This window comes from Culex pipiens, chromosome 2 (assembly GCF_016801865.2).
Source record: "Culex pipiens pallens isolate TS chromosome 2, TS_CPP_V2, whole genome shotgun sequence".
Lineage (NCBI taxonomy): Eukaryota > Metazoa > Arthropoda > Insecta > Diptera > Culicidae > Culex > Culex pipiens.
In genome coordinates this window covers 182,978,002-183,004,388 of record NC_068938.1, presented here as the reverse complement: position 1 = coordinate 183,004,388, position 26,387 = coordinate 182,978,002, and the positions used below count along the sequence as shown (strand labels likewise).

At 40.9% G+C, this 26,387-nt stretch overlaps 3 protein-coding genes across 6 annotated transcripts in view; all 3 read left to right on the top strand.

The window, feature by feature from the left end:
* The window catches only part of LOC120429109 (uncharacterized), a 35,586-nt gene extending 22,770 nt beyond the window's left edge, over nucleotides 1-12,816 (top strand). For 3 of the 4 annotated variants that reach the window (XM_039594278.2, XM_052707478.1, XM_052707479.1), the window contains exons 2-6: nucleotides 7,441-8,650; nucleotides 8,714-8,919; nucleotides 8,998-9,405; nucleotides 9,469-10,993; nucleotides 11,201-12,816. In XM_039594278.2, coding sequence (XP_039450212.1) covers nucleotides 7,469-8,650; nucleotides 8,714-8,919; nucleotides 8,998-9,405; nucleotides 9,469-10,993; nucleotides 11,201-12,052 — 4,173 coding nt within the window. In that variant the 5' untranslated portion in view covers nucleotides 7,441-7,468 and the 3' untranslated portion in view covers nucleotides 12,053-12,816. Of the gene's footprint in view, nucleotides 1-955; nucleotides 1,254-7,440; nucleotides 8,651-8,713; nucleotides 8,920-8,997; nucleotides 9,406-9,468; nucleotides 10,994-11,200 lie in introns of those variants that run through there. The other variant, XM_039594288.2, reaches the window with a different exon arrangement.
* Nucleotides 12,817-14,095: 1,279 nt separating this feature from the next.
* LOC120429117 (uncharacterized) lies at nucleotides 14,096-15,716 on the top strand. Its single transcript, XM_039594301.2, has one exon. The coding sequence runs from the start codon at nucleotides 14,171-14,173 to the stop codon at nucleotides 15,656-15,658; it is 1,488 nt and encodes a 495-aa protein (XP_039450235.1). The 5' UTR covers nucleotides 14,096-14,170; the 3' UTR covers nucleotides 15,659-15,716.
* A 3,932-nt stretch (nucleotides 15,717-19,648) lies between these two features.
* LOC120429828 (uncharacterized) lies at nucleotides 19,649-21,913 on the top strand. Its single transcript, XM_039594892.2, has 6 exons — nucleotides 19,649-19,842; nucleotides 19,905-20,091; nucleotides 20,154-20,382; nucleotides 20,443-21,039; nucleotides 21,093-21,560; nucleotides 21,637-21,913. Coding segments are annotated over exons 1-6 (1,707 nt in total). The 5' UTR covers nucleotides 19,649-19,840; the 3' UTR covers nucleotides 21,861-21,913.
* The last annotated feature ends 4,474 nt before the right edge of the window (nucleotides 21,914-26,387 follow it).

Below are 26,387 nucleotides of genomic sequence, written 5' to 3'. Positions count from 1 at the left end.
TTTAAAACTTCTCAGAAAATCTTGTCCAAACACGTTCCGTTATGCAACTGCGCAGTTACTCTGATAAAGTTACTTTCCCGGGCGCGATGGAGTCGCGCGAGCTTTCAACCAGCCGGGGCGATAAGAACTTATGACGTGAGGATATTCCGCCTCCGACACCCTCCGCCTTCAGGATCGTATCCCACACACGTTTTAACACGTTCAAGTACATTTGAAGACGAGGTGTCCAGTGGCCTGAATCGCGCGACCATATCGTATAAATAGAAGTTATAAATATAAAAATATCCTTAACTAGTTGTAGTGGTGCATCGAATCGGGGGGTTCAATCACGACAACCCGCTACGATAGTTATGCAGCTGTGTTTGTATGATTAGGGAAATATGCTTTTTTGCTCGAAGGATGATGAAATTGTTCACTTGAAGTTTCAGATATTAGAATTTTCTGTTTTTGAACAAACTTTGAAAGAAGTTTTTTTATAGAATTGAATAAAGCTGTTACAGAAACTGGTTCATCGATTAAAAAATATAATAACAAGAATTGTTTCAAAAACATCATACAAAACGTTTCAAAACTATTGATCTGTTTAACCAATATTTCGTCCATAAACTTGAGCTAAGAATAAACCTGCACTAATTTAAACCACTTTTCTCGCCCAAACTGATATGACTCATCAAAACAGCATAAAAAACAAAATCTCGCTCACACACCTGACCACGAACCGAGCCTCCATTTCTTCGAATCTCTCAGTCACACACTGATTTGGTAGCATATTTATTCTTTTTATATATGCTTCATCACACACTCCCCACAAACACACCCTCAACCACGATGCAAAATCCTCTATCAAACACACGACGATAAAACAAAATCATATGAAACCACCAACACCACCTTCGCAGCTGTTGTGTGGCCTGTACATAATCCTTGCGCGTTGCGCGACCCGAACCCCTAAGTTCTTCACTTTAGTTCCAACCGTTGACGCGTAAAGACCTCTTTTCTCTTGCTTTGCTGCTTGCTTTCGCCGCCCAAGTTCCGAGTTCTAAGTGTATATCGTCGGACTCTGTTACCAACTGATGTTGGAAAGTGATTCTTCGATATTGGCGAAGAGACTTCAACGTGTGAGAAAGTGATAGTTTTGGGACCTTTGTGTAACTGCTGTGCAACTTTCGTTCTTGACCGTTGACGGATGATGTAATCCGTTTTGAGTTTTTTTAGTGTATAGTGAAAATATTCCGAACAAATAGTGAAAAAAGGTGAGATCGTAGTTCTGTACATCCCAGCTAATCTCCAGCAAAGTTCATGATTTAACGCGACTTTAACGCCGTTTAATTCAATCACAAATCATTATCGCGCGATTAACCAGCTCGACACCTTCCTTATCAGCGGTTATTACTAGCTGTCACAGTCATAGCGCTGGCTGTCGCGCAAACCGCAAATCGGAAGAAGACGAGAAAGTTCGCCGCCTGTTCGGTTATCGCATTCACCCAGGATGAAACGGGGTTATTTTTAGAATCTCGTGGCTGTGGCGTTCGGCGAATGTCCAAAAAATGGGTCAAGTGTAATTGCGTCGCGCGCGCGTTCCCTAAATTAAAGATGGTGACCGATAAAGGGGGCCGAGAAGGGAAGCCGGGGATTTTTTGGGAAGAAATAGCCGGTTGAGACGTATAGCGTGTAACGCACTGACCGAGAGGTGATAAGATTTTGTGCGATAGGTGCGATGAAGTCATCGCTCGATTATAAAACTCGATCAGCGTAGACGGCCAGGTTGTGCGCGCGATGACTAATTTGATTAATCTTATCGGAGAAATGGTGGTTCATCAGTTAAAGTTTTTTCGGTAGTGCGTATTTCAGTGAATTTTTAGATCCATTGTACACCGAAAAAAAAATTAGCAAAGACAATTTGCATCTGAAAATTTATTCTAATAATAAAGTCTGATTCGAATAACGTCATGATTCGAAATCCGGACACTTAGTAGCATATCATTTTTGTTATAGCTGACAAAAAATCATGTAATAAGTTGGAAATGAAGAAATATCATCAGGATGTAGTATTAACAGTCAGTTTTAAGAGAATGCATGCAAAATATGTCTTTTCTAACAATTTTTCATCAGAATTTGAAAATTAAAATGACTTGTTGTGCTTCGAATCCCGGACACTGATAAAAGCTGATTCGAAATCCGGACACTTTTGCTTCGAATTCCGGACACTCGTTTTTGCTAATGAATCGCACAAATTTGGACTGAAATGTTAGTGAATGGCATTCTTTAGGTCTCAAATAAGCTGTTAACATAAAAAAAATCGATATTTTATATAAAAATTTGCTTGAATTTAAGGAAATCAAAACCATAAATTTCTGCTTTACCTTCCCGGTGCTTCGGACGCCTATGAAATATTTCACGTGAAATGTTTCGCATTTTTGGTAATCTTATAATTTTATTTTATTTTATTGTTTTGACATTAACTACAGCGTTCAAACAAACTTTAAATGAAAGTTGATGTTAGAATTCATCAAAAAACCCATTTTTGACATTTATTATGCGAAATTATATCCAAATAATTGATAAAACAAGATGAGGTGTCCGGGTTTCGAAGCGTCCGGGAATTCGAATCATGACGTTATCACGTGTTTTAAAGGGTTTGAAAATAAGCCTTGAAAAAAATTCACTTCGTATAATCGAATCATTTGTCATTGTTTTGATTGTCGAGAAAGATGGCGGGCAAGATGGCGGTGATGAAACCTTTTCAAATTTAAAATGAGGGCGCAGAACTCAAATTCAATGTTACAAGTAAAAAAAATAAAAATCTGAAAAAAATTGTTCGTAATCCGATTCAATCAAGGCTTCGGATAGTCGAGACTTGGGATAATTGAGTGGGGAGTGTATACAAAAATCACAAAAATGACTTTAAAATCAATTTCTGATTCCTTCCAAATATATCTCAGAAACTTAAAAATTTATCTAAACCGAGTGACATAAATAGCCTGTGTGAAATTGATAATCTTGCTTTTTTGCTATCTGAAAAACAAGATGTTTTAACCAACTTTTTAGAGTTTTTAAAGTTAGTTAACCAAAATAATGATAACGTTAAAAAAATATTTCCAGAGTTTTTTTAAAAGGTCCAATAAACCCAATTTTCAATTTTTACTTTTAGGGTGTTTTTAAAACCGCCTTAAACCAGAAAAGCAAAACAAAAAACATTGGAACTTTACAAAAAAAACTGCAGATATGTCATCATTTCATCATAACAAATAAGGCTGATGCAAATATTTTTCAAAGTTTATGTCCTTCAGCTCTGGCCGGGGACGAAAAGAAGGGGGTGGGGCAAAAAAAAAAAATAACAAGCCGTAGTCTCAACATTTGAATGAAAAAAGTGTTTTGAATTTTTTTACAAAAGTTCAGTTGTTTTGCAATCATTAGTTTTCAAAAAATGTAAGATTTGACGAAAACAAAAATTTAAGCAAAACATCTTATTGCGGTACTGTACATCGAAAATTCACTATTTTCACAAAAAATCATAACTCGGCGGCAGATTTTTTGACCATACTTTTCTATGGCTCAAAAGTTGCGGATTTTTGTCCCCTAAAACATATCAAAAAATCTCGAAAATAAAAAAATACATATTTTGGAAAATAGATTTTTTGTAAAAAAATAGTTAATCTAATCTAACACAAACGCAGCCAGTCCGATGAAAGCATGCTGGAATGTCTTGTGATTAGATTACGCCCCAAGCACTTTTCTTGTCAATATTAATAATTGCAGTTCATCCGAGAACACCCGAAAATGAATTGCAAAAATTAAAGCGGCCAGCCCTACTGCGTTGTGTTTACCGCAGAGACAGATTCTGAGAACGGATCACATTTCACAGAATCAACAGGGGAGGAAGGATGCGTGGACATACCGTACCAAACGCTCCGAATAAGTTGTGGTTGGGTGTGTAAGTGTTAATTTGGCAAGTAATTATTATTATTTTAGGAGGGGGAAGAGGGAGGAGGGTGTCAGGGGTGGAATTGGATTAAGGACATGGAAGATGGGGTGGGATAGGAAGGATATTTCATTTGATAAATAAATATAATATGAATTATCTAGCAAAAAAAACGTATGGAAAGATCTCACCAAGGGTCTCCAAAGCATTCGACAAACTGAATATACATCAAATACGATGCTGTTGCTTCACTAGAACATCATTGAATCCAGGCATCCGCGGGTTGTGAACAACTTCTGGCCTTGCCGGAACGGCTGGAACTAAACGGAAATCCTTTCCGTTACGCCACACGAAAATAAAAACCACGCAGAGCTTCACTTTTGTCTTCAGCATGTAGATTCACTTACAGCACAAACAAATCCGAAAAAAAAACATCAGAAACTTTCTTGGTTTCCGTGTACCATTTTTTCCGTGTACCATTTTTTTCTGAATAGTCCTCAACAATACCTACAATTTTGCCCAAGACACCAAATTGATCAGAAAATTCACTCAAAAGTTACAGCTGTTTGAATATTTACGTACCATTTTTGTATGGACAGCTGCCAAAATTGTATGGAGACTTGTATGGGTGAACCAATGACACAAAATAGCTTCTTTGGTCATAGGGAAGGCCCCCACAAAGTTTTAGCCAAATAAAAAAAATACAAATAAAATCCATTTCCGGTTTTGATAGAGAATTGCTCATATTTGTTTTGCCCCCTGATTTTTCAGACCGATTTTGAAGGAGGGGTGACAAAAACTTAACATAAAATTTGTACCAGCCTAATTCGATTTGGAAACAGTTCATATATGAGCAGTTCCCTCAGATTTCGGCCATTCGATTTTTTTTATGTATTTTTCAATCCGGCTGAAACTTTTTTGGTGCCTTCGGTATGCCCAAAAAGCCATTTTGCAGCATTAGTTTGTCCATATAATTTTCCATACAAATTTGGCAGCTTTTCATACAAAAATGTTGTATGAAAATTCAAAAATCTGTATCTTTTGAAGGAATTTTTTGATCGATAGTTGTAGGTATAGATACGGACTACACTGGAAAAAAATGATACACGGTAAAAAAAATTGGTGATTTTTTATTTAACTTTTTGTCACTAAAACTTGATTTGCAAAAAACACTATTTTAATTTGTTAAATTTTTTGATTTGTTTTAGAGGACATCAAATTTTGCTTTTTTGAACTTTGCTGATACGACCCTTAGTTGCTGAGATATTGACATGCAAGTGTTTAAAAACAGGAAAATTGATGTTTTCCAAGTCTCAACCGAACAAACCACCATTTTCTAATGTCGATATCTCCGCAACTAATGGTCCGATTCTCAATGTTAAAATATGAAACAGTCGTGAAATTTCTATTCGAAAAAAACATTTTCAAAATTTTTGAACCAAGACTGGACGAACTAATGATGCAAAATGGCTTCTTTGGGCTTACCGAAGGCACCAAAAAATTTCAGCCGGATTAACAAATACAAAAATTGAAGAAAAAAGACCGATTTCGTAGAGAATTGCTCATATTCGTTTTTTTTTTATTTGGTAAATTTCCTGGTTTTTAAACAACATTTTTTTTTTTATTTGAAAACATTTTCAATTTAACAAATTTCTTAAAATTTAAAATCTTTTCCAAATTTGTTAACTTGCTTTATTTAACTTCAAATTAGTAAAGATATTTAAAAAAAAAATGAATATAACCATTTCATATACTTTTTGAAGCATTAACCCCACCCCTTTCCTACCAAAAACAATTAAGTTTTTGTAAAAAATAAGATTCTTTGAAACCTAAAGTGATAGCAAAATAACTGTTCTTGTGTAAAATACAATTTTTTCATTGCAATTTCAGCTTTTTTATATCTTTTTTGTTAAATAAAAAAATAAAGAAATAAATTCGAATTTGATGTAAAAAGCAAGAAAAAAAAAACAAAAAAATGTTTTTTGTTCATGATTCGATTATCCGAAGTTCCATACAAACCTTCGGGTAATCGAGGCTTCGGATAATCGAGTCTGGACTGTATTTGAACATTTTCTCGACGTGACAATTTCATAATTAAACACCGGAGTTCGAGCAGATTTTTGCATTTTCTACAATGTATTTCTAACGGGTCAATCATTTCTACCACTCGAATCTGGTAATCCGTTCTCAGCATATTTTCCGACTTGTCGGTTCCTGTCCTGCCTGAACCGCAAAAATAAAACTCCTTTCCTACATACTTGTCCCCCCTCAACAGCTCCAGCTGATTCGTAAAGTAAACAAAACGCTATCATCACTCGCTGCCCCAAGCCGGTCGCTTCCAATTTCCTAGAAGCAAGCAATAAAAAAAAACCAACTTCACGCTTCTTTCGCACTCGCTTATCGTTCGTGCAAATCAAACAAGTAGTTCAACTGTGTAAAACCACAAAACACCCCGACAGTTTATGGTGGCCGCGTTGGTGACACCCCAGGTGTGTATCAAATTGCCCACCGCACAATAATTGCAACCATTTAAATCCGTGGTCATATCAGATTGCCCACAACACCACCTCATCATGCCTATACGGACTGGATTATTGTTATTACAATTCAATCCCTCTGCGATTCTTGTTCGCAACTTTTTGCTACAATTTGTTCAACCCACCAACCCTGCAATCAGTTTCATGTCATACTTTATTAGATTATAAATGACGAGTGAGGAAATTTAGTTTTTTGTGGAAAATACTCGAGTTGATTAGCCTGACGCGTGCATCAACCACCAACTATGTCGATGCATGTCGAAGAGGGGTGAACCACAACAACAAAAAACACAAAGAAATATTTGCATTATGATACACCACTTCCCATGCATGGCTATTAGCTAGTGGCAGCCACTATAGGTAGAAGCAACTAGTGGAAATGTGCATCCAGCAGGCTCGATTTTAGAGCCGAGCCTTCGCGTGGCCATGACTCATCAAACGAACGCGCCAAGTGTTGCGATTGCACTGCGCTCCTGCACGTGTGTGTATTTGTGGTGGTCAAAGAAAGAAAAACCGTTTTTATGATCGAGTCAACAAGGCGCGATTTGACGATCTGACCAGCAGCCGGATAATGAGCGCAGTTGTGCCGTGAAATAACGGCTAGGAAACGCAACATCCGACACGCTTCGGTTGCTTTGATTGAAATGATCGGTTTCGGTAGGATCTTCCACGGGATCGATCTCGATGGTAGGCACAAGGGCTTCGATAAGTGGGGTTCAAGAAACGGATGAGTCACTGCTAGGAGAAGGTTTATTTAGCGCGCACATTAGTGGTGGATTTACGGGCAATTATGGGAGCTTAAGATCCTCATGGTTGGCCTCTTCACGGTTTCAGCTTTTGCAATTGGTTTGAAAACCAGCAATTATTTGAACACGATCGATCACGATCAGGATCGCTGAACATATCGGCGACTACAGTGTCTTTAAACTAATAAGGGAAAATATTATTTATCTGATCACAACATTCTCGATCCTCTTACAGAATACTCTCCCACCGAACCAACACAACCATGTCCAAGGAACTGCTGCATTTGCGGCTCCTCCGCGAGGAGCTCGCCGATCTAGACTTTGAGGACATTCAGAGCGACCTGATCGGTCGTCGCATCTTCACCGAAGCGGACTGTCGGGATTTGCTGGAGGAGACTGACGAAAATTACCGCCTGGATTTGCTGTTCCTCATCCTCGAGCAGAAGCTGGGACCGTACGGTAACATCATGATCGTCAATCAGTTTCTGGATGTGCTCAGGTCGTACTACTCCTGGATCGTGGAGCGTCACGAAGCGAGCATGCGGAACGGCGAAACCGGACAGATCATTCGGTACAAGTCGTACCAGAACAACACATCCGTCCCGGGTATCGACGGACTGAACGTCTTCCGGCGTGACTACCTCTGGCAGATCCAGCGGTACCTCAAGCAACTGAAACACGGTGTTCGTGGCCAGCGGTACCTGTTTGTGTACGGCAGCTTCGGAACGGGCAAGTGGACGCTGGTCAGCCAGGCCTGCGAAAACTTCACGATCGTCGAACACATGGGGTATAACATATTTTACCTCAACTTGGCCAACTGTAACCAGCCGGAGCAGATCTTGGAACTGCTGGAGAACCTCAGCATCCAGATGGAGATCGACTACAAACCGGACGACGTCGTGTACAACGGACGCTATCCCACCAACGAGATCGCCATCCGTAAGCGCCGACTGCTGCAGCGCTTCGAGGATCACACCTTTCGGAACAGTTTGCTGATCCTGTCACACGTGCGCGATCCGGCGCTGATCGAGGCGTTCGATCTCAAGTGCAAAACGCTGGTGATCACCAGCAACCCGAACGTCGTGAACAGCGTCAACGAGAACGAAAAGTTTGTCGTACGACTGCCGTCCGGTTTCAGCGAGGACGAAACTATCGAACTGTTTCGGAAGGTACTCAAGGCCAAAGTTGCGCTGCCAGAGGAGGCCCACCAGATCCATCGAACCTGCAAGGGTAATCCGTTCATGATCAAGCTGATCGCCCGCAAGATGGCAGAGTACAATAATATCGATCATCGCTGGTCTTCTCTGGCCGCTGAGCTGCGCAGTCACTCGATTGCCATCGAAAACATGACGATTCAGTCGATTCTGGAACGGCTGACCGCAGACGAGCAGTGGACGTTCCGTAGCCTGGTCGTGTTCAAGGACAACGTGAAGGTTCCTCAGATTGTAAGTAGCTGCGGGGTCAGCTGCCAAACACTCGCTAACGTCCGCCATCGATTTATTTTCCAGGTCTTGCAACGCTACTGGGGTCTGAGCGCGGAGGAGACCGAATCCATGGCGAACAAGCTGCTCAACAGGGGTCTGCTGGAGAAGCGGCTCTGCAAGGATCAACAGGTGTCGTACATGCTGCACTATGTTTGTTATAACTTCCTTCTCAAGGAAACCCCATCTGAACCCATCGCTAACCTGCACCGTCGATTGGTTGAAAATTATAGGTAAATGCACCACTTTTAACAATCGTCCATCACATGCACCACTGGCACCAAAAACCCTAATCCCAACTCAACTTCCAGCATCTCAGCAACGCTCGAATCCCGCCGCGAAGTGGACCTCCTCAAGTTTACCAACGACAACTACTTCCACTTTTACATCGCCTACCACCTGCAAGAATCCGGCCTGCACCAGCTGTTCCCACAGCTCTTCAAGGACTTTGGCTTCCTGGAGCAGAAGCTGCGCTACACCGGACTGCCCAACACGGTGGGAGATTTGCGGCTCTACCAGGACTACATCTTCGACAACCGGGACCACTCCCTGGACTACCCGGAACTGTTGACCGAGTTTCTGATGGGCGCCGAGGTGCTGCTGTCCAACTCGACCGACACGTGCCTGCTGCAGCTGGCGTTCAACTGTACCGGACCGATCGCGACGGAGGCCAAGGAGCAGGCCAGGTCGTACGATAGTCGCGTCTGGTTTCATGACATGTAAGTGTGATTGGGTGGTTTTGAGGTAAATTTTGAATTACAACTTCTGGGTTTTTGTTTCAGCGATCGCACCCACCAGCATCAGCTGGTGCAGGTTCGCAGTGCGCCGATCAAGGTTCGCTTCCAGAACCCGAGCTCGGCACTGGTCTCGCTGGACAACCACCAAATCACGTTGGTCGATCTCTCGCCGCTGTACTCGGCTCCGTCGACCATTTTCGATGGCAACATGAGCCGCGTCGTCGACATGCACATGGCCGGAAATGTGCTGGTAGCGCTGGACGAAACGGGAACAATCAACGTGTGGTCGCTGAGAAACATTCCGTTGGATCGCAACGCTCGACAGCACGAAAGTGACGGCAGCCTGCCGATCCGGCGTCGCATTCAGACCTTGGTGCCGCACCCTCCGACGGATCGGTTCACCGGGTTCTGCATCGTTTCAAAGACAGCATCTTCGGTGGATCCGGCCGTGATTCTGTCAGAAATTTTTGCCATAACCCAGAACGGAACCCTGTACATCTTCAAGGGGTTGACCAACTTTACGGAATCTATGAAGCACAATACAAACATTAAGAACATCATCATCATCAAACCGTTAATTGACGTTCCCGGCCAAAATCCGAAACTACTCTTCGTTACCAGCGACAACCAGGGGTGCATCTTCAACTTGAAGTCCACCAGTGTCGAGTGCCGGTTCAGCGAGCCCGACATCGTGAACATTCACTACATGGGCAATGCCCTGGTGTTTGTGGGTGAAAACCAGATCCGGTTGCGCAAGTTCAGCCGTAACGAACGCAATCAGCTGCAAATCGAACCGGCGGTCGTCATCTACAAAACTCCAACGAACCACCGCAACGCCTGCAGTGCCATCTCGGACGACTACGAGTACATCATCCTTGGTACGACCCAAGGGATATCGATCTTCAGTATTAGAGAGGAGGTTGAGGTGTTGCGCACCAACATCAGCCAGAGCATCCTGGACGTGGACATCTTCCCGCTGGACGACGCTCAGTATCGGTACATTCTGATTTCCTCCTCCGAGGACAGCGGCAACGTGATCAACATGTACTCGCTAATGGTGACGGCACAGAACCAGCTGGTCAGCAACCAGTACCAACTGCAGGACAACGCCGTCTACCATGCCGATCTGGAGGCGGATCCTGTCACCGTGAAGACCGTGGATCGCAAGCGTGTCATTCAGGAGGTCATGTACACAAGGCTTCACCAGCGCGACGATTTTCGCCTGATTTCACCCCCAATCGAAAACAAACCGCTGGCTAGTATTGTTAAGCGGTTGACACAGTGCACATCCGGGTTCTATCTGGGCCTTGCCAACGGTGACGTGCTGCGGCTGGAGGAATGGAGCAACGGAAGCGAAGACCCGGAACCGGAAGTGGTTTGCAACTTGGGCGGCGCGATCACTCTACTGAAGAGCTTTGACGAGCCGCAGCTCCTGGTGGCGGCTTCCGACAGCCGTTGCAAGATCTTTGTCGCACACGATCAAGTGGTCGAGATGCCGGAGGAGCTGTGCGAGTGCTACCTTTACCGGGACCAACATATGGTGCTGCTCTTCGACGCTGGGCGTGTTCAGGTAGGTCATTAGGTCAATGGCCATTTCAAGCAAGCACGTTCTAACCAACCAATTCTAAATTAGCTAACCTTAAGTCAAGCCGTGATCTGTTCACAGTTTTCGCAGGTATTCAATGTTCTCGTTGTGATAAAATCTGATCGACCAGCAAACTAACCAAACGTGAAACGGTTGACCTTTCCCACCACTAATCCCCCACTCTTCTTCCAGATATTCAACGTACAAACCAAACAGTTCGAGTTCGTGATCGATGCCGGCAACCCGTACGGTGCATCGGCCGTCAACGACCAATACCTAATCGTAGGTATGACAAACGGCGATATCCTACAGTACGCGATCGAGCAGCACGATACGCTCGAACTCCACCTGGTGCACACCTACGTACAACCGAAGCGAATCACCAGCTGCGCTTTGTCCGCCAACGGTGAGCTGCTCGCGGTCGGCTACAAAAACGGAGCCCTCGAAATCTACAACACCGAGGAACGCAAACTCATCTCCACCCTCGAATCTCACCGCTGCGACGTGGCCTCTCTCTACTTCAGCCCTTGGAAAGATTCCAACAACCCGCAGATACTGGTCAGCGTCGGCGAGCAGATCGTCTTCTGGAGTCTGGACTCCGTAATCAACAACCCCGACTCCCGGGGCGACGTCAAGCGACGCTCGAATCGCTACAAAACGCGACCATCCCTAACCTCTCCTGCGCTCGACATCCACCGAACCTCCTTCGGCAGCCGCTCGTCCGGTCTCTCGTCCCCGCTCGCCGCCAGCCCCTCCCGCAACGGTTCGTTCACGTTCGACCTGGACGAAGCCGCCCACCAGTGGCTCACCAAGTCCGGACCCTCCAACAAACCCCACCTGCTGTCCTGCATCAAGCTGATCGGCAGCGCCGAACGGCTGATCGTCAACCGCGACTTTAACAAGTTCTTCACCATCGACGACGAGGGCTACATCTACTACCTGCGACTGTTCCAACCGCCGAGCCGGCACCGACTCACCGCGACCAGCTTCATGTCGCCGGCCGCCGTGGCCCGCCTCTCGAACGGCACCTCCTTCCCCTTCTGACTATTGTCCCGCGGAGCTGCTCGATCGGTACTGACCTCCGTGTACTACATGCTGCTGTACATTTTCTACACTGCCGTGCTAAGGTAGAGAGGCGAGCCAGTCTTTCACGGGTACCAAATCCGCAATACTCTTCCGTTTTTCCCGTCATTGCCATTGCGCTACGAGCAGCTTCCTCGGTTTTACTTAAGGGACAAACGGTCCAGCAAGTATTTTTTTTTTTGTTTTTATTTTCAGTTCAGTTGATAGCCCGTAAGAGAACGCGAAATGCACAAAAGAAAGTGTGATAACAATTTTACAAAGTGGAATTCGAGAGAGGAAAAGACGAAAATTTTAAGCAAATATTAAGGAAAACAAAACAAATTTTACTAGAGAAACAAAGTTTAGACGGAAATTATTACGAGAAGAAAGACATGATTCGATTGGGAGTAAAACGAAATTAAAAGTTTAAAACAAGTTTAGTTTCAATTACCGTTTGGCATTTATGTAAAGAGCACGTTAACCTAAAGACATGTAATTTTGCTCAAAATGCTGCATTTGTTTGCCATGTAGGTTCGATTTGAAAAAAAAAACTTACTTTAATTTTAGTAAAATGTACGGTTAGGCTTCCCTTTATGACGATTTGATGTGACAATGAGCATGATTTGAAGACTTTCCAAACCCCATTAAAGATTTCCCTCCGTTTTCTTTTATTTTTCTATCCATATTTTATTTGTTTAAGTGTATTGAAAGTACCAGAATTATGTGCGAATAAAGTTTTAAACGAGCTTTTGTCAATTAAGTCATTCAAATATCACATTCCTTTCCTTAACATATATAACATAATGTACCAGTTTAATACATTCTTACATTTACATGTCATTTATGCAAAAAATTAAACGATAAATAAAAACGATAAGATTATCGCCAAAAATTAACGCTCTAATACTCATTTTTTCGAAAATTTTTATTTTTCCCATGTTCATTTCGAGGTTATTTTGAACAACTTTTGTTCTACAAAAAACTATACTTCTCTTGTTTTAATTATTTTTTTCAATTTGCATTTATCTTGTTTAGTTTGTCTTTGTTTTTGGTAGTATTTGGCCTATTCTACCATCTCCAATCATTTAGAGCCTTTCTAATTTTTCATGTTTTTACAGTCAATTTTGATTTTTCTTGTTTGTTTTCACATTTTCTGCTCTAGAATGGGTGCCATTATCATTTAAATTGTAAAAAAATGCGTAGAGGCATAGTCTGAGAAACTACAAAAATTACTGCATACTTCTTTTTACTTAAAATATAGGAAATGTTAGTAAAAAACACAGCCAAACTTGACCCCTCCAAAAGTTACATTTTTTTAAACATTGGCAAAGTCACATAAAACAAGTCAAACTTACAACCATAAAATTTTCTAAAATTTTAAGAGTTCTTGGTTGAAAAATATAATTTTGGCGATTTTGTTAAAATTGAAGCCCGTTTAGAGGTGGGGTTAGGGTTAACATAATATAATTAAATACACAGTAAAAAAAATCTTGGTAATATTACATCTGGGAAGGGGCACAGACTGTGGAAGGGGTACCGGTACATCTATGTCAGAAAAATAGTAATTTTATCTCTGAAAATGTGTAATTTTACCGCTTTTCTGGTGTAATTTCACTTTTCCAGACTAAATTGAAGTAAAATTACATCATAAAAGAGGTAATATTCAACCTTCCAAAATTACACCTTCAATATTGACACAATTTTTTACTGTGATAGATTATGATTCTGAATATTGCTGAATTCCGTTAGTGATGATTATTTATATTCACCTACGAAATTGTAAGCCAAACAGTTTTAACTACATATAACAAAGGAATTCACACCCTCAGATATAGAAAAAAATGCGTACTGCAATAAAAGTTCAATTATACGCACATTCCATTCCGAAACTCCACAAACTACCCTCTGACTAAACATACCACGCGATGCCGTAGTCACGTGCAAGCTTTGTCGCGCGCGCAACAAAGAGACGCACTTTCACCGTGGCAACCTGCGGCGCCAATTCCCGGAGCTTCCCGTTGGATCGATACGTCGCAACACTTTCGCTTGCAATTATTATTTACGCGTATTCCGAAACAGAAACTCCGTTTTTTGCCAAAAATGCTGAAACTGAAAAACAAGCTACGAAACAAGTTCAAATCGGCGAAAATCGAGTGCCTCCCGGATGACTTCAGCGTCATTTCGTACGACGTGCAGTCGGAATCGTCGCCGGCACCGGCGCCAACGGCTTCCGACGGCAGCAATGACGATGGATACGGAGCGCCACCGGGAAGCTACAACGGGGATTCCAGCAGCCCGAGCCCCAACGACGGACGAACGTCGGGATCTTCGATGAACTACAACTGCTGCTACAATTACAACTTTAACATCAACTACAACTTTTCCCCGCCGCCCCACGGATGCCACGACGGACGGGGTAACGACGACGAGGAGGAAATCTTCGAAGAGGAGTGGCTCCGAATGTTCGACAGCAACAGCAATCTGGTGTCGGAAAGCTCGGCGGAACCCACGAAGAAAGCGAACAAAGCGGCACCGACGAGAAAAGTACGACCGGCTTCAACGGAGCGAAGCAAGCGGAGCACTTCCAGCATGTCATCCAAAGTGACTCCGTCCGGAAATCCCCGGCTGATGAAGGCTACCATGAAGGCACCACGCTGTCTGTCCACCAGCGACCTATCGACGTACAAAGGAAGTGCATTCAGTGAAGACTGCGAAAGCATCTGCAGCCGGCTGAATTCGGTCAAGATCACCGAGATGCTTGACCAGAAGGGAGCTAACCTTACCGATCACGATCGACGTATACTACACTGCATGGTGCTCAAGCGCATCAAGGAGATCGAACGACTCGAGGAATCCGTCCTGGCGAAGCAGTGCTGGGAACAGGAGAAGCTCTACCGCAAGACGCTGCTGGACGAGCAAGAACGCAACTACAAGAAAGCGATACGACAAAAGCGAACCATCGAACAGATCGAAATCCGAAACCGCAAGCAGCGCCTGGAACGACTCGAGCAGCAACAGATCGAGCGAATCCAGAACGAAATCAGCGAGAAAGATATCCGCTCGAGCAGCCTGCTCAAAACGCTCGTCATCCAGAAGGGCATCAAGGAGTGCGAGAAGAAAAACCGCGAACTCAAACGCATCGAGGACGCCACCATCAACCAGGAGGAAAAGATCCTCGACAAAGACATCTGGCGCCAGTCGCTCGTGGACCACCTCGAAGAACGCGTCCAGCGAGCGGACGTCCTCCGGCATCGCGTGCTCGAGGTCAACAAACGCCGCATCAAGATCGACAATCAGCTCGAGAAGCGCATGCACGCCCACAACCTGAAGCAGACGCTCGAGCAGGAAAAGTACAAGCTGGTGCAGCTGCAGGAGCGAATCATGGCGCGCGAATCGCGCTACGAAAAGTTCAAAGCCAGCAAGAAGCGGATCTTCGATCAGCTGAAAAGCCGGGCGAAAACGACGGCCGCGCTGCGCGACATGGTCAAGCACTCGATCAGTCCGGACACGTGCGGGAAGGTCGCAATCAAGGTCGGGCCGGGTTCCGCGCACCAGCACCGAGTTATCGACGTGGTGCAGGTCAAGTGAGGCGCAGCAGAAGCGGTAGTAGACGGGACGAGTTCTCGCCTACTTTGGTAGATTGTAAGGTAAGCGGTGCAGTTGAGGACGCGTGGGAAATGTTTGACATTGAAGCAGCCAAAACTCATTTTTTTTAAGTTCAAATTTTTTTCTGGCATTTAAATTTATGTTTTTGTATACCTTTTAATGTTATGTTTTAGTTTTTTTATATTACACGCATGAAAAACTATTTAAAAAAGCCAAAAGTAAAGTGCAAAAGTTTAACTCCATGAAACTTGCCGGCATATCACTTTTTAACAGTAACAGCCACGATAACACACACACATCACCAAGAAGTTGTTTTGAAAGTGTGCGTGAACACCGTATAAAAAGTGACAGTTCGCCAATTTTTGGCACGACTTTGACTCTGATTATTGCGTCCTAAAATTTTGTGAAATCAATTTCAATATTCATGCAACATTACCACGTTTTTGGGCAAGAGTATTCAGCAAAATAAAATGCCTTAAGCGGTATACGCACTTCAGAAGGAACCAGTCAAGACAAATCGACGGTAACATTTCAAAAGGCATCATGTACATTTTGACACTTTCTGGGTTATTGCATATTCTGAAAGTACTCTTAATAACCTACCTCTCCACCAAAAATGAGCAAAAGTTACTTCAGTAAAGTCTGTTTAATCATGATTTTAAATAAAGTAGCATAAACAAAATCTCTGCCATCAGCAGTCCCTGTTTATATAGCCCTGTCAACCTGTCAAACAAAAGACTACATGAACCTCGTGACGAAAAAAAAGCAACATGAACAAAGCGCCATGTACATTCGGCGAAGAAAAACGAATCATAACAAAGCGTCCCCCTCAATGACAGCAGGGTGATATAGACGTTGGTGATTTCAAAAGAAGTTATGTTTGTTTTTCTCAAATAAAATTACGGAAATAATGTTTTATTGAATTTGTATGGTCAAGTATCAATAAAAGCAACGTTTTTCATCGTTTGTTATCATTAGATCATCTTATTTTGCTTTTATATTAAAATGGGAATTAAAATGGATGCTCAACATTCAAATGCGTTTTTCTCAAAACGCATGGTTTGTACATGATGCTTTTTGAAATGTTGGCGTCGAAATTTCCAGCGGCAGTGAAAGCAAGCCAGAGAGGGTGAAGAAAAGCCCCAAGAAATCGTTCGCTTTCCTTTGTTCTGCTGTTCGTGAAGCTGTTTCTTGACCCCTTTCCTTCCGATCTGCGTACTAGCCTTACGTGCGTTTTGGCCCTTAAGGTGAAACTAGAAGCCAGCGCCATAATGAAACTGCAGACGCTAAATAGATCGATGGCAAGCAACCGAGTTCAGAAATTGATTAAAGTTAAACAGAAGTTGTCCAAGAACTGACGTCCCGTTTCACCTTATTTTTTTCATAAAATTATTTTTATTAGGTCCTTGTCGGTACTGGGACCTGGTTAGGACCGAGTCGGTTTTGTAATTACATTTTTCTTAAAGCTAAGAGTAATTACAGAGGATCTTGTGTCCCGTTTCACCTTAACGGTGCACATCAACCAGAGCTTTTGCACCCAGATTTTTTTTTACAGATATTTTAGTATCTTTAAAACTACGGGTACTATCGAAATATTTTTTTATTCATCCCCTAAAGTACTGTCCACAAAGTAATTTACAACAAAGTTTGATTAATTTTACATGCCCGTTATTGCAGGATTGGGTCCGTAAGTTTGACCATTTGGGAATAAGAAGACAACAACTTCCTTCGTTACTGTGCACCCTTAAGGTGATCTTTTATTTTCAACTAGAGTTGGGCAAAAAAGAGCGAGCCGCTCTAAAAGCGGATCCAGCCAGTTCATTAAAAAGAGCGAACGAAAAAAGAAACGCGGTTCTTTCTTAAACTCCGGTCTTTTGAAAGAATCGTTCCCAGATGGAATGATTTTTAAATTTGTTTCAGGGATGGAATAATCGCAAAAAAGTCCTTTTCGCTTGCGAACTTTCTTCAAACGCGAAAAAGTGAAAAGACGAAACACGCAAAAGAAAATCTCTCCCGATCTTTTCGGAAAAAAATCAATCAGTTGACGATTTTTTTGTGAATCTCACTGTTAGCACCAATTGAATCAATTTTTTCGTTTTGTTTAAAAAACATTGTTCATCTACGTGTGACATTACACCTGCAAGTGTAGCAGTGAAATCGATGTTCCGCCCAATAATCCCGGTGATGATTTTTTCAGTTTCCTTTTACCGTTATCTGGTGTGAATCGGGACTACAGTCTGAATAGGGACAGCAGTTTTCAGAGCACTTGAAGCTTATAAATTTGGAAATGGATGTACACATTTTGTTGGCATGACTTTTTTCTAACCGAAACCAAACAGAAAAATCAAAATATTGTGCTCCAACATGGTTAAAACTGCTGTCCCAATTCGCCCCATGTGTCCCGAATGACCCCGAATGAAAATGCAATTTCAAATATTTCAATGCTAATAAAAAATTCCCAGCATGGTGTACTTTTTCAAGTACTTAAGGATTTAAAAACGGCAGGTTAAAGAGGGGCTATTTAGCTTTTTTAGATTTATCGATCAAATCAGAATGTAGAAAAGAGTAAACAGCTAGGTTAACAAAATAATTCTCTAAATAAAATATCACCATTAGTTTATTTTGGCAGATATAAATTTTAAAATTAATGGAAATTTCTCCAAAATCCTACACACTATTTAAGTTTGCAGCATGCTTTTATCGGACTGGCTACGTTTGTGTTAGATTAGATTAGACAAAATCCTAAATTTAAGTTTGGATGCCATTGAATTATTCGAACGTTTATGTTTGATTAGAAATCTTAGAGACCGGCGACGCCTAGGTTTTTAAGGACATCTTCTCGTTTTCAGTTTATTTATTTTTTCAGATAATTTATATAATTCCAATGTGAAATAGCTTAAACAATCACACCATTCATAAAAATAACCTTTTCATCCATATTTTGAAAAAGAGCGAAAGAGCCGGTCAAAAGAGCGGTTCTTTTTAATTAGCGAACGAAAATGAGCGGCTCCTAAAAAAAGCGGTTTTGCCCACCTCTATTTTCAAATATGTTTGACTCAAGAGCTATTACACTACGGCAAACAAACAAACAAACTCGCACTTTTTGACAGTTTGCCAGTTTGCCTGCTTTGTTTGTTTGCCTGGATTTGTTTGTACAAACGTCAGCCTGCATACATTTTGCCTTGTTTACAAGTTTGCGTGTACCGTAAAACGGGGTGACTTTGATAGGTTTGCAATTAAAATACGTAAGGAATGGTTTAGAAACATACTGTCCGTGGTAGAGAAGTGTTCAAAGTACCTCAAGAAGAACTTTTCATAAAATTTTGACAAGTTTAAAAAGTTAGTTAACTATAGTTAAGAAAATGTTGATGAATGTCATTATTTTAAACTTCTCAAAGTGTCATGATTTTCTCAATGAACATGATTTTTAAATCGGAAAACGGATTGAATTTTCGGATTCTTCGGACAATTTTCATTAGGAGAAGGTTTAAAAAGTTTGTAAAAAATAAATAATATGTAATATATTTCATGTTAAATGTGAAAACTTGTGATTCGTGCTTCGAATTCAGTTTAAAATGCAATATAAATCGATAATTTTATAAACAAAACTAGTTTTAACAAATTTTAGGCAATATTCCGACTTTTTAACAATTTTACCTAAAATTTATATGTATTTTGCTTAAAAGCTTATACACTTAGTTATCTTTCGGCAAATGCGTGCTGTCAAATCCCATACTGTGCGTTTTGTTTTTGTTGATCTTCTTCTTCGAATCGCCTGGCATTGTTGTCAGGTATGTTTTATATTGCATCAAAAGTGCAGAAAATCGCTGGCAACAATGTCTATGGCATATTCTGAAATGCCGCGCTGCGTGTACCTTTGAAAGAAACGGACAATAATAGCTCCTTGAGGCTGTCAAAATTCCAAAAAACGTCACTGCTAATCTTCGCTTCGCAGCTTTCGTTCGTGTTTGAAGTTTCGTGCCGGGGCTCTGCGAAAAAAATGTCAAACCAACGGCGGTATTTGACACTTTCTACCCGTAAACAAAAACGTTGACGCGGCAAACAGGTAGAAGCGCGGGATCAACCAAAAACGTTCGCGTTTTGGTTTGAATCAGTCTAAGGTTGTTTTAGCAGCAAAGTGCATTACGCTACTCTTGAATTAAGATGTAAGTAAAAATGATATCTTGCTGATAATAATTGTATTGTGATGGTTTTAAAATTGCCTCAGGATGGAACTAGACGACGGTTTCAACCCAGCTGGTGTCAAGGTGGAGGAAATGGAGCTCGATGAGCAGGATGATCCCGAGATGAAGAACTGTGTCTCGTTTGAAGATACGGTTCTACCTCTAAACTTTGAGTGTAAGGTGGAACCTGAACAACCTGAATTGAATTTTGGTTCAAACGATGAAGACGAGGTAATTTAGTAACGGTTGTTTTCAAGGGGTTGTAGCTTTTCATGCAAGTTTGTTTACTTTAGATATCCGTAACAGATTGCCTTCACCATCCGGACGAGTTTTGCTACGTATGTGGTGTATTCATGTGCCCAGCTAAATACCGCAAGAAAGCGGCAGGAAGATGCATTCCAATAGCAACTTGTTTGTCTTTCCGCCGGATGTATTCGGACTACTTCGGGTTGGACATCCGTGACCAACACAAGCCCTGGGTTCCGCACTATGCCTGCAAGCCATGCTATACCAGACTGAGAAGTATGCTAAAAGCTGCAATTAGGGAATAAGTAAGAAATTGTTTCAATTTTTACGTTACAGATTGGGAGCAAGGAAAAAGCAAAGGATTGCCTTTTGGAACGCCAAGAATATGGTCGAAGCCGTCGAATCATTCTGACGATTGCTACTTTTGTTTGACGGTCGTAACGAATGGTAGAGGGCCAAACATCTACCCGGACCTTCCTTCGTCAAGACCGCCAGATTACTGCAAGGTTGCTCCGGGCAGAAACAGATCGATGCACTCAGTTGAGCTTCCGCTGGAATCCGGAGGTCCCAGCCATGCAAATGGCATCAAACTTGAAGAGATCGAACAGGAATGTGTCTCGTTAGAAAACTCAGACACGGTGAAGCAAGAACCTAGCCAAGCTGAACAGGATTGTGAGAATTCTCCGAGAGAAGAACCAAAAGTTCAGCGTACTCCAAAGACTGACCCCGAGAATCCGACAGCGAACTGCAAACAACGTCCCGATAAGTTTTGTTACATCTGCGGTTCCTACATTTTGGCCAAGTTGAAATATCCCATGAATGCCCCAAAACTATGGAGATTGTACGCGGTTTACTTTGAGTTGGACGTTGACCCCCCCGAGCATCCTTGGGAGCCAAAATTCAGCTGTGCGAGATGTTTCAGTCGTTTGAGTGGTGAGAGTTTCATTTTGTAGATTTCTTCCGTCTTACTCATTTCCTCATTTCAGCTTGGAGCAACCAAAAGGGTGATGGTCTACCGTTCGGAGTGCCAAGAATATGGTCGAAACCCTCCGACAATCACTTGATGGACTGCTACTTCTGTGTGGTAGCTGTGCACGCTCGTCGTCAAATGACGTTCGACGTCGACATTCCTTCCTCGCGAGCACCAGATTACAGCGTGAAGGCGCCGGGCAGGATTGAAAACCTTCAAGCCTTCGACGATTCCATCGCAAAAGATGTCCAGCAAGCGTCGAATGCTTCAAAAGAGGAAGACCCGTTCGCTAACTGCAAGCGACATCCGGATGATTTTTGCTACGTTTGTGGACATTACATCCACACCACTAAGAAACATACCATGATCAGCGGTACTAAGTTAGAGGCTGCTTACAAGGAATACTTTCAACTGGAATTGGCTCAGCCGCCTCATCCTTGGGAGCCTAAATTTGCCTGTAGAAATTGCTCTAGTTATTTATACGGTAGCACCTATTTTTTCGAAAAAATAATCTTCTCCATTCATAATCTTCTTTCCCCTTCCCTTCTCGTCCACTCCAGGGTGGTACGCAGGTGAAAAAAGGTACTTCCAGTTTGCCGTTCCGCGACGCTGGCAAGAGCCGACCGACCACGCCACTGATTGCTTCTTCTGTTTGGCGGAAAATCGCGGAATGATACGCGGCGGCTGGAGCTATCCGGACTTGCCGTCCTCGCGGGCACCGGTGCCGGTCGATGCGGACCATCCCAGGCCGGGGCTGAGAGTGGTGGTGAAGCAGGAAAATTGAAGAAGTTAAACAAGTCGGTTTGTTTGAAATAAATAACGATTGAAAACTCTGTGGTTAATGGTGTGATTATTTATCAATCTGTCAAGTCTAGGACTTGTGTTTCAGATTCCCGCTGGCCGGCAGCGAAATTATGGAAAAATTATATAGTTTGGGTATTAGATGGATACAGCCATCGCGCTGTTTCCAATGACCCGTTTCAGAATGGCAGAGATCCTGGCAGCCTAATTCCATAATGTTATTGGGCATTGTCTGGCCCCGCCTAAACATAGAGCAACAACTGGGCGGATTCTCAAACTTTCCTTAAACTTCCGATCCCACCAGGCAAAACAGGCATCAGCTCGTATTTAATGCACAGTAAAAAATAATGCAAATTTGGAAGCTGTAATTTTGGAAGGTTGAATATTACCTTTTTTCTGATGTAATTTTACCTCAATAGAGCTTTAGGACGTTTCGCGTACGCACACTAGGGCACCATTTGATTTTGCTGGCCGGACAAAATTTAACCTCACTTTTTTTCGTGTACGTACACATAATACATGCGCACGTAAATAACTCTATTTAGACTGAAAAAGTGACATTACACCAGAAAAGTGGTAAAATTACACATTTCCAGAGGTAAAATTACACTTTTTTTCTGACATAAAAGATGTACCCCTTCCCAGATGTAATATTACCATGATTTTTTTTTTCTGTGTGGTTGTTGAAAAGTATGCAACATTTGATAAGTCTATGGAAGGTATTATTATTATTTGTTATTTAAAACTTTTAGTTTTACCACTGAATGTGGGGTTTTTCTTCATTTATTATTGGTAAAAAACAAAATAAAAAAAAGCAATTATTTTCCCAGCGTCCTCAACTTTCCATAAAATGTGCAACATTAAAAAATAGTTATCTTTAATTGTAAACCCAGCATTTAGTGTGAGTTGTGTGATAAGGTTTTAACAATAAAACATCAGCATTTTCAGAGGAAAGAAAAAACAGAATGTGTCATTTAATTCGAAAAACGATCAAAAATCTACAGAGATTCGCATCTATATGAAGAACTTTCCTTTAGTAGATCACAACGTACACATAACATTCTAATTCCAACTCATCATACTAATTATCTGGGGAATTCATTCGGAGTCCGTGGCTTGTCCGTGGCGCATGCCTGTGGAACGCTTTGCCTCATCGTCTGAAAAATCTTACTTCTATTAGTGATTTCAAGCAAAAGTGTAGGGAATATTTAAGGAACACTTGATAGAAACAGTTTCTTGACCAGTTTATTTTCTCACCTAAATTATTCTTGTTGAAGTCGTTTTCATTTATTTTTAGGTTAAGTTATTTCTCTTTGTTTATACAATGATCATTTCATGTACTCTAACCTAATTTTTAGTAAGTTTTAAGTTTTTTTTTGTTTGTAGTTTTATCATATTCGAACTTAATGATGTCTCTGTATACGATAAAAGGCTTGCCCTTATGTATATTTTTTAAATAAAGATACAAATACAAATATTAAAGAAAAAAACTTTTATAGGGGAAATATCCATTGTTGATGTATCTGAAAATGTTTTGTTAACGGTGAACTGCAACAGTGATGAGAATACATCGAAAGGCGTAGTTTGACGAAAATGAGTATATTTCCTCATACGTCAATAAACCAAAAGATATTGTCCAGGAAAGTTTTTTCATCAAAATACAGTGTTTTTAACATTAAATTTTGTTAAATATTGCAATTTTTTTCCACATTTTGCTTCTCCCCCATCTTTAAAAAATCCTCTGAAAAAGAGATTTAGATTTTTTTATTGCTGAAAGTTAAAATATTAATTGAATAACTTAGTCAACTGTTTATAAACAATTTTTGTTTTTTTTTTAAATAAAATATGTCTTTTTGAAGTTTGGAACCACAAATCGGAAAAGAAATAAAACCTCAGGAAAAATTATTAAAATGATATTTTGCAAATATTCGGTAGCAGCTTGAAAGTAATAATGCATGAAGAATCATGTTATATTTTTTGCATAAAAAATTGTATATTGGCTTTAAATTTGAAATTTAGTTTCTTATTATGTTTTTTTCCCCTTGACCAGGACCGAGGAACAAAGATTTTAAATCAAATTTGAAACAATTTCACACGTTTGAATGGAAAATTTTGTCAAAAATGTCATTAAACATTTTAGAAAATGAGTTATAAAAAACATTTTTTCAAATAAGGCCGTTGCAATTATTTGTTTGGGTCTATCAAACTTAATTCAACGAAATTAAGCATTTCACCAAATCTGGCAGGAATCTGCCACTTGAGAATGATTCGTGCTGTCATTATCTTCATTTTGGTGGGCAAGAATAATTCACTTTTTCCTCTCAAATTAGAAATAATGCGATAAATATATAACTCTTCACTTTTTTCTTAGCAAATTGCTACTTCAAAAAAGTTCGCCACTTGCTTCGAGACTTCAACCAATCAGAAGGTAGGCCGTAAATATGCACAAAGAAGGTCGTATGCTAGGAGCAATGTGTGTGTGTGGTCCAATCCAATACCCGCTAACCGGTAGCGAAATTATGGGAAAGTATAATTTGTAAGGTCGTATGCTAGGAGCAATATCCCCAAAATAGGGACAAAAAATATTTTAGTTTCTCGGGCTTATACAGAAATATAAGGTATTTTTGTCAAAAATGTGATTAAGTAAGAGCATTAGCATTACAAAACCAACTTATTCATGTAATATAGCAGCATTTGAGAATACATCAAATTGAAAGTGCGCCTGGCTTAGTAAGCCCAAAATAGGGACAAATACCCTCGACATTGAAAAAAGTCTAAAGAAGGGTGAAAACAAGTTAAGAAATTAAAATACAGTTCAACGTCGTCGGTTCAACATTTCAATGCGAGAAACTTCTTGCGGTGCTGTACATTGGAATTTAAAAAAAAACAATTATTTTTAAGCAAACCCAAACATGCAAACAATGATTGTCAATGCATGAAAATACATTTCAGATTGTTTTCAGTTGATCAGACTACTATTTCCATTGAAATTTTCAAGTTAAAAAAAAATGTTTCGACCCCTGATTTTTCGGACCAATTTTGAAAAGGGGAGTGACATAAACTTTTTAAAATATTTGCAACGGTCTAAATTTTTTTCACATTTTTCCTGCAAGCTCATGTGTGCTTCAAATTTGGCCCGCCATTAAAAAAAATTGAGCACCCCTGTTGCAAATAAAACCGTTTTTGTCACCCATGACCTACAATTTTTCCAAACTCAGATCAATAAAAAATCGCTTTTGTTTAGAGAATAACATAAATTATTACTGCACGAAAAATGTTTTGTTGAATCAGCCTGTACGAGGTTTGATTCAACAAAATATTTGGTTGAATATGGATGTCGAATAATTTTTTTTGTCGTTGTAATATTTTTTTGTTGAGTAATTTTTAAAGTCGTGCTTGAGTATGACCCCTAAATCACGCTGAAGTGATAGAGAATTTTTGAATCCAATTTAAATCCGCCATCGGCGGAAAATGCTCTTTGTAAATTAATAGGCAATCAACTATTCAAATTTGATTAAAATGGGGTCTTTGAACTCAAATTTGATGTTAAAAATAGAAAAAAAAGAAAAAAAAAACAATGTTTTCTGTTCGTTCGTTCTGTTCGATTATCCGAAGTTCCGTACAAACCTTCGGATAATCGAACATCGGATAATTGAGTCTGGACTGTATTTCAACACCGCCATTTCGGATTTAAAGAAAATCTAAATCACTTTAGAGGCTTCAGAGTAGTTCACTGCCGTTCTACGCATAATTGTCCCATGTTCAAAAAAGTGCAACTGAGAAAAACGCAATTGAAATTTTTCGACCGATTTCTGTGTTTCTACGCATAATTGTCCCATGGGTTCCTATTCGCCATATGTGTCCCTAATCGCCCCAGTTAGCAGTTTATCACCCTTATTTGTGATTCTCTTGCTATACTACAGGTAAACAAGACATAATGCTTAGTAAAGCGGTATACGCACTTCGGAAGGAACCGGTCAAGAAAAAAATCAAATGGGCAGCAGCGGCAGCGCAAGCAAGTCAGAGAGGGTGAAGAAAAGCCCCAAAAAATCGCTCCCTCTCCTTTGTTCTGCTGTTCGTAATGCTGTTTCTTGACCCCTTTCCTTCCGATCTGCATACTAGCCTTAAAACTAATGATTCCGTGTAAGAAAATACTTGGTGGGACAATTATGCGTAAAAGTGTAACGATGGGACAAACAGACTTGGTGTTGTTTTTGATGAGTTTCCGAACAAAGTACCAGATTTTATGTGTTTTTCTTAAAGTACACATCAAACTAAACTTAAAAATGTCATAAAGTCAAAATCGTCCAAAACTGACATGGGACAATTATGCGTAGAACGGCAGTTCAGGGGTCAATCAAGCATAAATAACACAACGAAACAAAAATATAATAATAGATTGGTCGAAAAATTGATTATCCGAAAGCCTGCCTCGAGAAATTACGATCAAAATTTGTTTTAGCCTTTGGGTCTTTTTAATTTTTTTAGTTTTTTTTAAAGCATATCGAAT